Here is an 11470-nt window from a genome sequence, read left to right on the forward strand (position 1 = left end):
GGTAAACTTCACGAATATCTCGGCATTCGTTTTCCCATTTGCCCGTGATTTAACTAAACTTGATAAAGAAGTGCCAAAAGCACAACAGTCCATAGTTTATGCGCTTGGAAATGCAAAAATCGCAGCCAATTCCCCGATCAAAGGACATTGTAGAACACCACAAGCATTCATAACACATACCATTGATCGATATGCGCACATAATGGAAATCGATGAACGTGGCACATCGATGCTCTGTAGTCGATGTCAAAAAATCACAGATCGACCAAAAGACCGACAAGAGAATCCGGAGAATGTGAACAAAAAGGATCGGTAAGTTTTTTTGTATTGCATTGTTTTTATAGATGAAAAATTTAATTGAATTTAAATTGTATCGTTTCTCACGGCCACTGTTATATCAGTTTCTTAGTTTGCAACAACTGCGAACCGGCCCGCAATCATGTTCTCCCGGCACCAAATGAGTGGATAGGCAAAATTCATCATACATTCCGACAAAAACATCGCCTTGAATTGGAACCGAATCTCAAGCATTATGGACATTCTATCGCGAATCAACAATACAATGGACGCGAACAAACTATTGTTTTGGACCGTGACCTGAATGCATCACGCAATATGATATACAAAGGACTATGTATGTTGCAAAATATTCCAATCAATCCGGATTTCAATCGGAGAGCAGCCGATCTACGACAAGAAGCCGTGAATATCAACCATGGTCGTCTCCCACGGGAGTGAGTATCGGCTATTTTTATACAAAAAATGTTATATCAGTTTTTTTTATACTGATGTCGATTTTATTTTCTCGTTTCGTTTCTTTTTCGATTGATTTAGGTAGTGACCATGGCAGTGTCTCAAGACACAAGTTCTATTCTATAGTGAGTTTTATTTTCTTCCACAGAATAGCGCGTTAAACTCAACTACTACTACTACTACTACTACTACTACCAAATCTCAAATTTAAGCAATGAATGTTATTGTTGCTTTTATTCTATATTGTATAGATTTAAAAAAAATTTAATATTACCCATTACACCCATTACAGACCCATTACATGTTTATTAATACCCATTTTTTCTATTCTTTTTTTGTAATTAACCCTAGGAAAACGGTATCCGGATGTATCATTTCTAAATTATAAAAATCGCAAGCGAATTTTGGTAAGAATTTTGAAAGAAATTGATGATTTAAAATAAAGTTGATTTTAATCGAAATCGTTCGCCAAATTTAGATAACTGGTGGTGCTGGATTCGTTGGATCGCATTTGGTGGATTACTTGATGATGCAAGGGCACGAAATTATTGTTGCCGATAACTTTTTCACCGGTCGAAAGCGAAATGTTGAACATTGGCTTGGACATGAAAACTTCGAATTGATACATCACGACATTGTAAACCCATTATTTATCGAAGTGGACGAAATCTATCATCTGGCCAGTCCAGCTTCTCCACCGGTAAGTGATGAATTAAAAATCAACACGATTGACCAAAAGAAACCCGAAGGAATGAGTGAATGCCCTTTAACCTTTCTGCCATTATTGGCAATAGAGTTTTTTTTGTCCGTTCAACTCATTTCGAAATATTATTGTATTCAAAAGTTTTACATTCAAATTTGTAAATTAACATTGCAGCATTACATGTACAATCCCGTTAAAACGATAAAAACCAATACCGTTGGTACAATAAACGTACTTGGCCTAGCCAAACGTGTCGGTGCTAAAGTACTAATAGCCAGTACATCAGAAGTTTATGGTGATCCAGACGTTCATCCACAACCAGAATCATATTGGGGTCATGTGAATCCGATTGGACCGCGCGCATGTTATGATGAAGGAAAACGAGTCTCCGAAACACTTAGCTATGCGTATGCAAAACAAGAAAATGTTAATATACGGGTAGCACGAATTTTCAATACATATGGACCAAGAATGCACATGAACGACGGACGGGTCGTATCCAATTTTATACTTCAAGCACTACAAAATGAATCCATTACGGTAATTGTTAAAAATTGTTTGTCATTTGAGAAATATTTTAGTCTAAATGTGAATATTTCGTAAAATCAGATATATGGCAATGGAAAACAAACGCGATCGTTTCAATACATATCGGATCTGATAGATGGGCTGGTTGCACTGATGGCATCAAACTATACACAACCCGTAAATATTGGAAATCCCGTTGAACACACAATTGAAGGTGAGTAGCAACATACATTTTTCAACCCACAAATGAATGGGGTAGAATAAAAACTACTTCTCGAAAAATTGCTATTTTAAAACGAAACCTAAAAAAAATTTCAATAAAAAGTGAATCAATTTTTTTTGTCCAATTGAAGTGAATCAAGAAAATTTTGTTCAATAAAAGTGAACCAAAAAAAAAATTTCACTCGGTTTTTTCAGTGTAAAATACACTAAAATGAATTTTTTTTTTGGGTTCACTTTTATTGAACAATTTTTTTTTTGGTTCACTTCAATTGGACGAAAAAAAATTGATTCACTTTTCATTGAAAGTTTTTTTAGGTTTCGTGTTTAAACATTTTTCGAGAAGTAGTTTTTATTCTACCCCATTCAAATTCAATTTAAAATTACATTTTCCATATCCATAGAATTTGCGGTAATAATTCGTGATTTGGTTGGTGGTAAAACTAGTAAAATGGAAACAATGCCAGCTGTCGAAGATGATCCACAACGGCGCAAGCCTGATATTGCACGAGCGAAAAAGTTTTTAAATTGGGAACCACGTGTACCGCTAAAAACTGGCCTCGATAAAACCATTGAATATTTTCGAAAAGAATTGGAACGATCGAATCACTCCAATCGCAATGTATATGTTCCGATTCCGGAAAAAGAACATGATATAGAAACTAAAAGTGTACCAAACAATTCCGTTGACAAAGGTGATGATGTATCTATTGTAAACGATAAAAAAAAGAAGCCTAACGAAAATCACCGCACATAAGCATCACTTCCGAATACAAATGAGATATATACAAAAAAAAAAAACAAATTTAGCGAATACCAATGTAGATAATAAATGTTAAAACAATTGAGTTGCTTTTTTATTCTTTTTTATGAAAAAAGAATTAATCTCTAGTCTTCATTAATCGAATAGATCAATTAGGAAAAAAATACCATCTTATTAACGGTCAATTTTCAGTGTCGAAATTTAAAAAAAAAACAAATCTCGTACTGTGAGATTTATGATAGTTATCAGATTTTGAAGATTTGTTATTTTTTGTGATTTACTAATCTTTTTTCAGACCATACTTTTTAAAGCTCTGAATAATAAAGTTACAGACGAAAAGAGAAAAATAGCGAATTTGTTTTATTTACGCATTTTCCATATGTGAAAGTTGAACTTTCAGATAGAAAACAGATGCCAAAACACAGTAAGCGTTTTCTTCTTTTATTTTACAATCATTTCGTTTGGATCAGTTTTTTGACTTTAGCGTCGCTATAGGCCGTGCAATTTTAATCAGTTCGAATTGTACTTGATGTGAAATAAGCACGTTTATTTTTTGGAAAAATACAAAACGGTGTGAAGATGGCAAGTGATTTGGTACAGGCTAAAATGGAAATTAAATCAGCTGGTATGAGTCGAAATTATTTCTGCGTCGAATGCAAATGCACCACACGAAATCCTCGATTGTATTTAGAGCATCGTCGTGATTTTCACAAAGAGCCAATTTCCATTCATGAATGTAAACTATGTATTTATGCATCAAAGCATTCACAAAAATTGGCACGTCATTTGCGAACTGTTCACCGAGACGTCGTTCAAAATATTACTGTTCATTCGGCTTGGAATCCGTCATTCAATTCACCCACACCAGATGGTTTTCAGTCGGTGATAAACACCGGGAAAAATACACGTTTATCAACGTGCAAATTATGCGGCCTGTACACAGTGAATAAAACGATTTTAATCGAACATGTTCGCGCACAGCATCCGGATGTACAAATTTTTGAATGCGATCAATGCGATTACACGCATTATATTCGCGATCGCTACAATCGACATCATCGATATCATTCAATGAATCAAATTCAATGCAAAATGTGTGAATTTCAAACAATTTACAGATGGAATTTGGAGCGTCACATGAGACATCATGTCGATAATATTTCATTGGGCTTTCGATGTAATAAATGTAATTTCACCGCGTCGACAAAACAAAGTATTACCGCACATGAAATTGCTCATCATAGTGGCCTACAATTGCATGGCAACTTAATCATTAAAAGCGAAACGAACATTCTGCCGGACGAAGTGCGTCCAAGCATATCAACAGCAGAACCACAATTAAAGCAGGAACATTTTGAAGATAATACGATCGATAAAAATGATAATGATACGGCCAATGATAATGCAAATAATGCCGATACACAAACTGAAGAGGGAAGTGATTTTGATGCAAGCGATTTTCTAGAAGTTGTTATGGATGAAGAATCGCAACCGACGTTGAATAATACAAACTTTTCGTTGGAAAGTACAACCGTTCAGTGGAAAAATATTACAATAAAACAGGAAATGCCAACTGAACCGAAAAATTCACAAAATACCAGTTATTTTCACTGTGTCAACTGTAATTTTCGGTGATTATCTTTGTGATTTTTTAAACATGATAATTGGAGAAAAAAAGCGACACAAAATGATAAAATTCTAATTTCAGCAATGAAATCGAAGTGCACAGTGCTGAGGAACGTCCACAAATCTTACCAAAAACTAAAATAATATCGACGGGCCCGATATATCGTTGCGGATATTGTCATCAAAAATCACAGTGGAAACATGTTATTGAGGTTAGAGGCAGTTGAAAAACAAACAAAAAACGGACAATAAATTGATATTCTTTATTAATTTTCAGCGTCATTGTCGATTGGTTCACAGTTCAATTGCAAACATTGAAAAGTATTCGGTTAAAGACGACACATTCAAAACTTTTACTCCAACCAAACGTCGACTCGATCCTTCAACCGACAATTTTCCATCGCCAAAGAAACAAGTGAAGGATGATAACATTGAAATGAATTCGCAGACGGAAATAAAACCATTTATTGACACTTCTATCTTTCAGAATTTGAATTGAATAAAATGTGTCATCGAAAATTCCATTTTAATTCTACATTTTTTTTGGTTTTATTTCCGTTTTTAATTTGAAACCTAAATGTACAAAAATGAATGCATTGTGTATGTAAAAAACCTCTAAAATAGTTTTAATAAAGCGAAGTATCAAGTCGAATTCCACAGCTATTGAATATTTCACAAACAAACGAGTTTGATGATATTTATCAAACACCGAAGAGCCCACAAATAATAACAATAAACCACCGCAAATTGATAACAAATCGCCATATATCATATCACATAAAAAATGCATATAAAATAATAATAAAAAAAATTATGCCGAAACCGTGGATTGAACACGGGACCTTTAGATCTTCAGTCTAACGCTCTCCCAACTGAGCTATTTCGGCACATGTCTCATGAAGAGTAGATGTGAAGGAGGCCGTTTTTTACCGATTTTTCCATTTGTTTTCTTATATTGAATGTTCTTCAGATCATAAGTGACAAAGATAAATCGTTTTTACTTAGTACCCATGAGTACATCTATTGTGTATATTAAAAAAAGATCATATGACGGATAATGTTGTTTTCATTACTTACCAGAGTTTGATTTTGGATTTGGTTTCAAAATTGAGTTGAGCGTTTCATATAACATGTTATACATTTTCATGCCTGATCATTCAAAAGCCTTTTACCTTTTTTCTAAACAGAGTCCACTATTTTGTAGAGCAATAAGGTTGCATTTTTTTCATTATCTAAAAATGTTCGTACAAACATGTTTATTCAACTTGATTATCCATAACTCAATTGAGTTTTCGAAGTGAAAATCCACAGAAATTTCAAATAATTGTATTAAAATTTCAATTTTATGGCATCGGCCAGAAAAAAATAAATAAAAAAAAACAAAGTTGGACAAGCCTAATTGAAATGGTCTTTGAATCTAACTATTAGTTACTAACTAAGGTCAAAGTCTTTGCCTCAAAGATAAGAAAGACAATAAACCCAAACCTGGATTTTCCGTTTCAGTTGACTGAAAATCAATGTTGTTTGTTCATTATTATTTAATTGTTTGTTGTATGTTATTCATCAATTGTACTGGGAAAGTAGGCTATAAATAATCGCTTGAATTTCTGTCTCTTTTACGTTTTTTTTAACAGTGTAAGAACAGTAGAACATCATATGTGTAACATAGTAGAAAGACACGTGCTATGCATATGTATTTGTGTATGTTTGACATACTCTTCTGTGTATTTTTGCTACTGTGTTCTCTTATGCATATGTGAATTTACATATTTGACAAGAAAGCGAATCGAAATGAATATCGCAAATCATTTAAACTACTCATTCTGTTTAACTCAGCGCATCAATGTAGATTATGAAATAGCCTCCTATCAGAGGTTAGACTTTTTCGTTGTTGTTTTTTATTTTTTCAATTTGAAAACAAAATGATCTTTCAAACAGATTCGATTTAGTTTTTCTTGATTAAAATAAATGAGAAAGTATATTAATTGTTATGTGCTTAAACTATGCCATTGAATGTTTTAAGTAAAATTATTGGAACGTTTAAGTAAAATGAGATGTATAAGTTTTAAATGAAAAGTACAAAGTGTAATTCAATTGGCTGTGTCATAATAAATGATGCTTAATTAAAAATCTATTCTCAGCTCAACTGGTGGTGCTTTCATTTTCTATTCTTGATATTTAATAGTTGTGTTGATTGAATTGAAAAAAAAATGGAATCGGCGTACAGAAAACTATTGAAAAATCCACGGAATGGTGCCAATTTTTTATCGGTGGTATTCTTCGGCTGGTCAATACCGATTTTTAAAAAGACTTACAATAATGTTTTACACCCAAATGATGTATTTGAACCGATTGATGAAGATTACTCCGACAGACTGGGAGATCGATTGGAAAAGTATGATCGCATATTAAAAACAAACGGTTTTAAATAGAATTAAAAGATTCATTTTCCCTCTTTTAGACATTGGGAAGCTGAGCGAGTGAAAAAAGTACGGCCATCATTGTTACGTGCCTTATTTAAAACGTTTTGGTTTGAAGTGCTTGTTCTGGCAATTTTTTGTATGTTTACGGATTGTATTTGTCGTCTGATATACGCTTTTTTATTTGAACGACTTTTATCATACTTCCGGTTGGTATAATGGTTTTTTTTTTACATTTTTTGTGTTTTAGTCATCAAACTCTAGTGCCCAATTCATATTTCCATTTTTTTCTTAATTTAAAGTGAAAATTCTGATGTAACTGGAGATGATGCATTGATGTATGGAAGTATATTTTTTGTGCTCACCGTTTGTTATGGCATTGCATTACTCCATTATCTCTACCGAGGCATGTGCTGCAGTATGAAGCTTCGTGTCGCCCTTAGTAGTATTATTTATCGAAAGGTTTGTGGGTGTCGTTCAATTGCAAATTAAATTGATGATATTCGATTTGAATTTCTCACTTATGCCTTTACCTTATCGATACAGACACTTCGCCTGTCACAACGATCTCTGAGCAATATTGCACCGGCAAAACTGGTGAATTTATTGTCGAATGATGTTCAACGATGTAATACTGTCAGTTTATTACATCCATTGTGGATCTCACCCTTGGTATCAATTATAGCTGCCTATATATTATGGACGGAAATTCAATGGGCTTCCCTCATCGGAATGGCTATCATTTTCCTCTTTGTGCCAATACAAAGTAATTTTTGATTATTTACTCCAATCGATAACCCACTTCCATTCAAATAAAATAACTATAAATTTACAGGTTATGCCGGTAAATTGTTGACAAAGGTTCGATTCGAAACTGCATTGCGAACGGATGAACGTGTTCGATTTATGGATGAAATTGTGTCTGGTGTTCAAGTGATAAAAATGTTTGGATGGGAACGTCCATTTGAAGGTCTAATAGCAGCTGCACGACGCAGTGAATTGAAATTCGTTTTGAAAAATCTTAATATTCAAACATTTCAAATGACAATCTACCTTTTTACAACACGAGTTGCGCTTTTCTGTACAGTGCTATCGTTTGTATGGATATACGGAAGCCCAGAAATGACAGTTTCAAAAATGTTTACCACTGCATATCTACTTAATTTAATTTCGATGGCAATGTGCCGCATATTTATTCGAGCTATATCTGAGATCAGTGAAGTGTATGTTTCATTTAAACGTTTACAAAACTTTCTTGAATATGAAGAAAATGATGAATCTAAGAATGAATCAGAAGAGATAAGCTGTGATGAATTGACATCACAAAATCTAGCTATTTCAATGAAAAATATTTCAGTCCAATGGAATTCGCCCGAGGATCAAAATAAATCCGCAAAGGTTGATAAATACAAAGGAGCAATTGAATTAGACACAAGCAAGGACGAACCGTTTCAATTGCAAGACATTAATTTGGAAGTGCCAAAGGGAAAATTGGTGTTCATCGTGGGATCCGTTGGAAGTGGCAAATCGACACTTATGCAAGTTTTGCTAAGGGAATTACCTGTTAAACAAGGTCTTTTCGGAATTAATGGTACAGTTTCGTATGCAAGCCAAATGAGTTGGACATTTACATCGACAATTCGACAAAATATCACTTTTGGCCAAACGTTGAACCGATCGCGTTACGATGAAGTTATTAAATGCACAGCTTTAACTAAGGACTTTAAACAGTTTAGTAGTGAGGATATGACAATGGTGGGCGAAAATGGAGCTGGACTTTCGGGTGGCCAAAAAGCGAGAATCAAGTAATTTATTGTTTGTCTACTTTTTTTAGTTTTCATATTTGAGCTAATATGTTTTGATTGCAGTTTGGCTCGAGCGATGTACCGAAAAGCCGATATATATTTAATCGATGACCCACTGAGTGCTGTAGATTCACATGTACAATCTCATTTGTTCAAAAAATGCATTGGACCCAATGGTTATTTGGCGCGACAAAATGCCACACGCATATTAATTACACATCAATTGCATTTCATGAAGGAAGCCGACTGGATTGTTGTTTTGAATGATGTAATAATAATCAAATAGTTTTCAAATTGAGTGGAAACAATTTATTATTATAATTTTATTTATAGGGAAAAATTGAAGTACAAGGAGATTATGATACGGTATTGAAGACCGGAGTTGATTTTACTAGGTTGCTGGGCCGAAATGAGAACGATCAGGTTGGTCAAAATGAAGAACAGCTCAAACGTAGAGATTCGGCAATATCACAGAGAAGTAAAAGTGCATCGTTAGATGAAGGAACAAGATTTTTGGAAGGAAATAATGAAGAGGAAAATCCATTAGCTATTGAGTTGGAGGCATCATCATCGGGGAAAATCAAAGGATCTCTCCTTTTTAGTTATTTGAAATCGTCAAATATTCCATGCGCTTTATTACTTTTAGGTGCATTATTTGTGATCACTCAAGTTATTACTAGCACCGCCGATATTTGGGTTTCTTTGTGGTAAATTTTGTAACAAACCAAATTATCACCATTACTTTAAAGTGTGCAACGATTTTCATTTTCAGGATTAGAAGTGAAGAAAGACGAGTATATCTATTGAAACATAAAAATGAGACAACTTCAGATGATGGACAAAATTTATGGTCTACCAACACATACATATATATCTATGGTGGAATTATGATCTCGTTGATATTAATAGCAACCATTAGGTCAACAATATTCTCTCTGGCATGTACGAAAGCATCACAGAGTTTACATGACACAATGTTTCATGGATTGATATCCACAAAAATGAAATTTTTCAACGAAAATCCTGTTGGTCGCATAATGAATTTGTTCACGAAGGACATGGGCAGCGCTGATGATATACTGCCAAAAACTCTTTTGGAAGCAGCACAATGTATTTGCATTGTGGTTGGTTCAATCTGTGTTATCATTTTCACGGATACCAAACTTTCAATTGTGATTCTTGTAATGGGAGTTATATTCATTTTATTGCAAAAAGTTTATTTGAAATGTTCCACAAACATCATGCGATTAGAAGCAATAAGTGAGTGAAAAAAAAATACTTTTTAGTAAATTTGTACATTTTTTGATTTGACAATTGCTTGCAGCGAAATCACCTGTATTTACACACATTTCGGCAACATTAAACGGTCTATCAACGGTTAGAGCATTTCAAGCCGAACCAATTTTACGAGATGAGTTTGAACGACACCAAAACCTTAATACAGGCACTTGGTCAATGTTTTTGGGTATATCACATGCATTTGGATTATCGTTGGATATGATGGTATATGTTTTCATTGGTGTTGTCCTTTATATATTCCTGATTGTAAATGAAGGTTTGTGAGATGCGATTCCTATAAATTATGTGTGAAAAATGAACGGAATTTCGACGAATCTGAATAGATTTATTCGAATCCATATGTTGGCACGCACACAATTTCTTCCAATTGAATTAGTTTATTTCAAAACCACCTTTTTCCATAGGTGTAACTGGAGACCGGGTGGGTCTAGCAATATCACAGGCGCTTAGTTTATTGGGAATATTGCAATACGGAGTGAGACAAAGAAAGTATTTCAATACGTTCCCTAAATTTGGGCCCTTATTAAATGATTTATATGCAATTTTAAAACAGGTGCCGATGTGACGAATCAACTAACGTCTGTAGAACGTATTTTAAAATACAGCCAATTAGAGCCAGAGATACAGCCAGAAGTACCACAGAAAGTATCTTCCGACTGGCCATCAAAAGGGAAAATTGAATTCAAACAAGTTTTTTATCGGTATTCGGCTGACGATGAGCCAGTTTTGCGTGGATTGTCATTCTCTGTGAAACCCAAAGAGAAAGTCAGTGTCGTGGGCAGAACGGGAGCTGGGAAATCATCATTGATCAGTTCAATTTTCCGATTGGCTATCGTCGACGGCGACATACTGTTGGACGATGTCAATACATCCTCGGTTGATTTGAAAGTATTGCGATCGAGAATATCGATTATACCTCAAGAACCGATTCTTTTCTCGGGCACTTTACGAAGGTAAGCCTCCCATCGTAAATAACGTTAGTTTTCAGAAGTTAAAAAACATCGCATATTTTTTTGTCAGGAATTTGGATCCATTCGAAGAATATTCCGACGACGATATCTGGAATGCGCTTGAAAATGTTGAGCTAAAGGAATTCATATCGAAGCATAACGGATTGCAAATGCCTGTTCTAGCTCATGGGCAAAATTTCAGCACTGGTCAACGACAAATCTTATGTTTAGCGCGTGCAATTTTAAGAAAGAATCGCATCATAATTCTGGACGAAGCAACTGCAAATGTTGATCTGCGGTAAGACCTATTTCATATTTTGATTTACTCATTCTGAATTAATTTTGACTCGGTCCTCCTTCGTACATAGAACTGATGAAATGATTCAAAAGACAATACGTGAGAA

The 11470-nt window shown here is 34.3% G+C and overlaps 4 protein-coding genes and 1 non-coding gene across 5 annotated transcripts; 4 read left to right on the forward strand and 1 right to left on the reverse strand.

The window, feature by feature from the left end:
* Nucleotides 1-45: 45 nt before the first annotated feature.
* LOC116351820 lies at nucleotides 46-1095 on the forward strand. Its single transcript, XM_031783962.1, has 3 exons — nucleotides 46-312; nucleotides 402-734; nucleotides 835-1095. Exons 1-3 carry the CDS (start codon nucleotides 203-205, stop codon nucleotides 836-838), a joined length of 447 nt encoding a protein of 148 aa, XP_031639822.1. The 5' UTR covers nucleotides 46-202; the 3' UTR covers nucleotides 839-1095.
* On the forward strand, nucleotides 844-3237 carry LOC116351821 (UDP-glucuronic acid decarboxylase 1). The gene is made up of 6 exons (XM_031783964.1): nucleotides 844-865; nucleotides 1105-1160; nucleotides 1232-1453; nucleotides 1631-1996; nucleotides 2066-2198; nucleotides 2608-3237. Exons 1-6 carry the CDS (start codon nucleotides 844-846, stop codon nucleotides 2958-2960), a joined length of 1152 nt encoding a protein of 383 aa, XP_031639824.1. The 3' UTR covers nucleotides 2961-3237.
* A 308-nt stretch (nucleotides 3238-3545) lies between these two features.
* Nucleotides 3546-5091, forward strand: LOC116351822 (RE1-silencing transcription factor B-like). The gene is made up of 3 exons (XM_031783965.1): nucleotides 3546-4597; nucleotides 4675-4804; nucleotides 4870-5091. Exons 1-3 carry the CDS (start codon nucleotides 3546-3548, stop codon nucleotides 5089-5091), a joined length of 1404 nt encoding a protein of 467 aa, XP_031639825.1.
* Nucleotides 5092-5406: 315 nt separating this feature from the next.
* Trnaf-gaa lies at nucleotides 5407-5479 on the reverse strand. The gene has a single exon. It is a non-coding gene; the product is annotated as a tRNA-Phe (tRNA).
* A 1155-nt stretch (nucleotides 5480-6634) lies between these two features.
* LOC116351823 (multidrug resistance-associated protein 4-like) lies at nucleotides 6635-11466 on the forward strand (the record flags this gene model as incomplete). The annotated part of the gene is made up of 13 exons (XM_031783966.1): nucleotides 6635-6987; nucleotides 7054-7221; nucleotides 7315-7474; nucleotides 7559-7778; nucleotides 7848-8817; nucleotides 8881-9085; nucleotides 9151-9524; nucleotides 9590-10077; nucleotides 10142-10372; nucleotides 10521-10601; nucleotides 10670-11069; nucleotides 11137-11364; nucleotides 11435-11466. Coding segments are annotated over exons 1-13 (3742 nt in total), but the record flags the coding sequence as incomplete, so codon positions are not given.
* Nucleotides 11467-11470: the final 4 nt, after the last annotated feature.

Source organism: Contarinia nasturtii, unplaced genomic scaffold (assembly GCF_009176525.2).
Source record: "Contarinia nasturtii isolate CC-2019 unplaced genomic scaffold, AAFC_CNas_1.1 Cnas_scaffold_6372, whole genome shotgun sequence".
NCBI lineage: Eukaryota > Metazoa > Arthropoda > Insecta > Diptera > Cecidomyiidae > Contarinia > Contarinia nasturtii.

Bases quoted from the DNA above. Each gene is read 5' to 3' on its own strand.
- LOC116351820 (XM_031783962.1), top strand. From the start codon at position 203: ATGGAAATCGATGAACGTGGCACATCGATGCTCTGTAGTCGATGTCAA. The intron at 313-401 runs GTAAGTTTTTTT...CTGTTATATCAG, and splicing joins AATGTGAACAAAAAGGATCG to TTTCTTAGTTTGCAACAACT.
- LOC116351821 (XM_031783964.1), top strand. From the start codon at position 844: ATGGCAGTGTCTCAAGACACAA. The intron at 1,997-2,065 runs GTAATTGTTAAA...TCGTAAAATCAG, and splicing joins TACAAAATGAATCCATTACG to ATATATGGCAATGGAAAACA. The intron at 2,199-2,607 runs GTGAGTAGCAAC...CCATATCCATAG, and splicing joins CGTTGAACACACAATTGAAG to AATTTGCGGTAATAATTCGT.
- LOC116351822 (XM_031783965.1), top strand. From the start codon at position 3,546: ATGGCAAGTGATTTGGTACAGGCTAAAATGGAAATTAAATCAGCTGGT. The intron at 4,598-4,674 runs GTGATTATCTTT...TTCTAATTTCAG, and splicing joins TGTGTCAACTGTAATTTTCG to CAATGAAATCGAAGTGCACA. The intron at 4,805-4,869 runs GTTAGAGGCAGT...ATTAATTTTCAG, and splicing joins AGTGGAAACATGTTATTGAG to CGTCATTGTCGATTGGTTCA.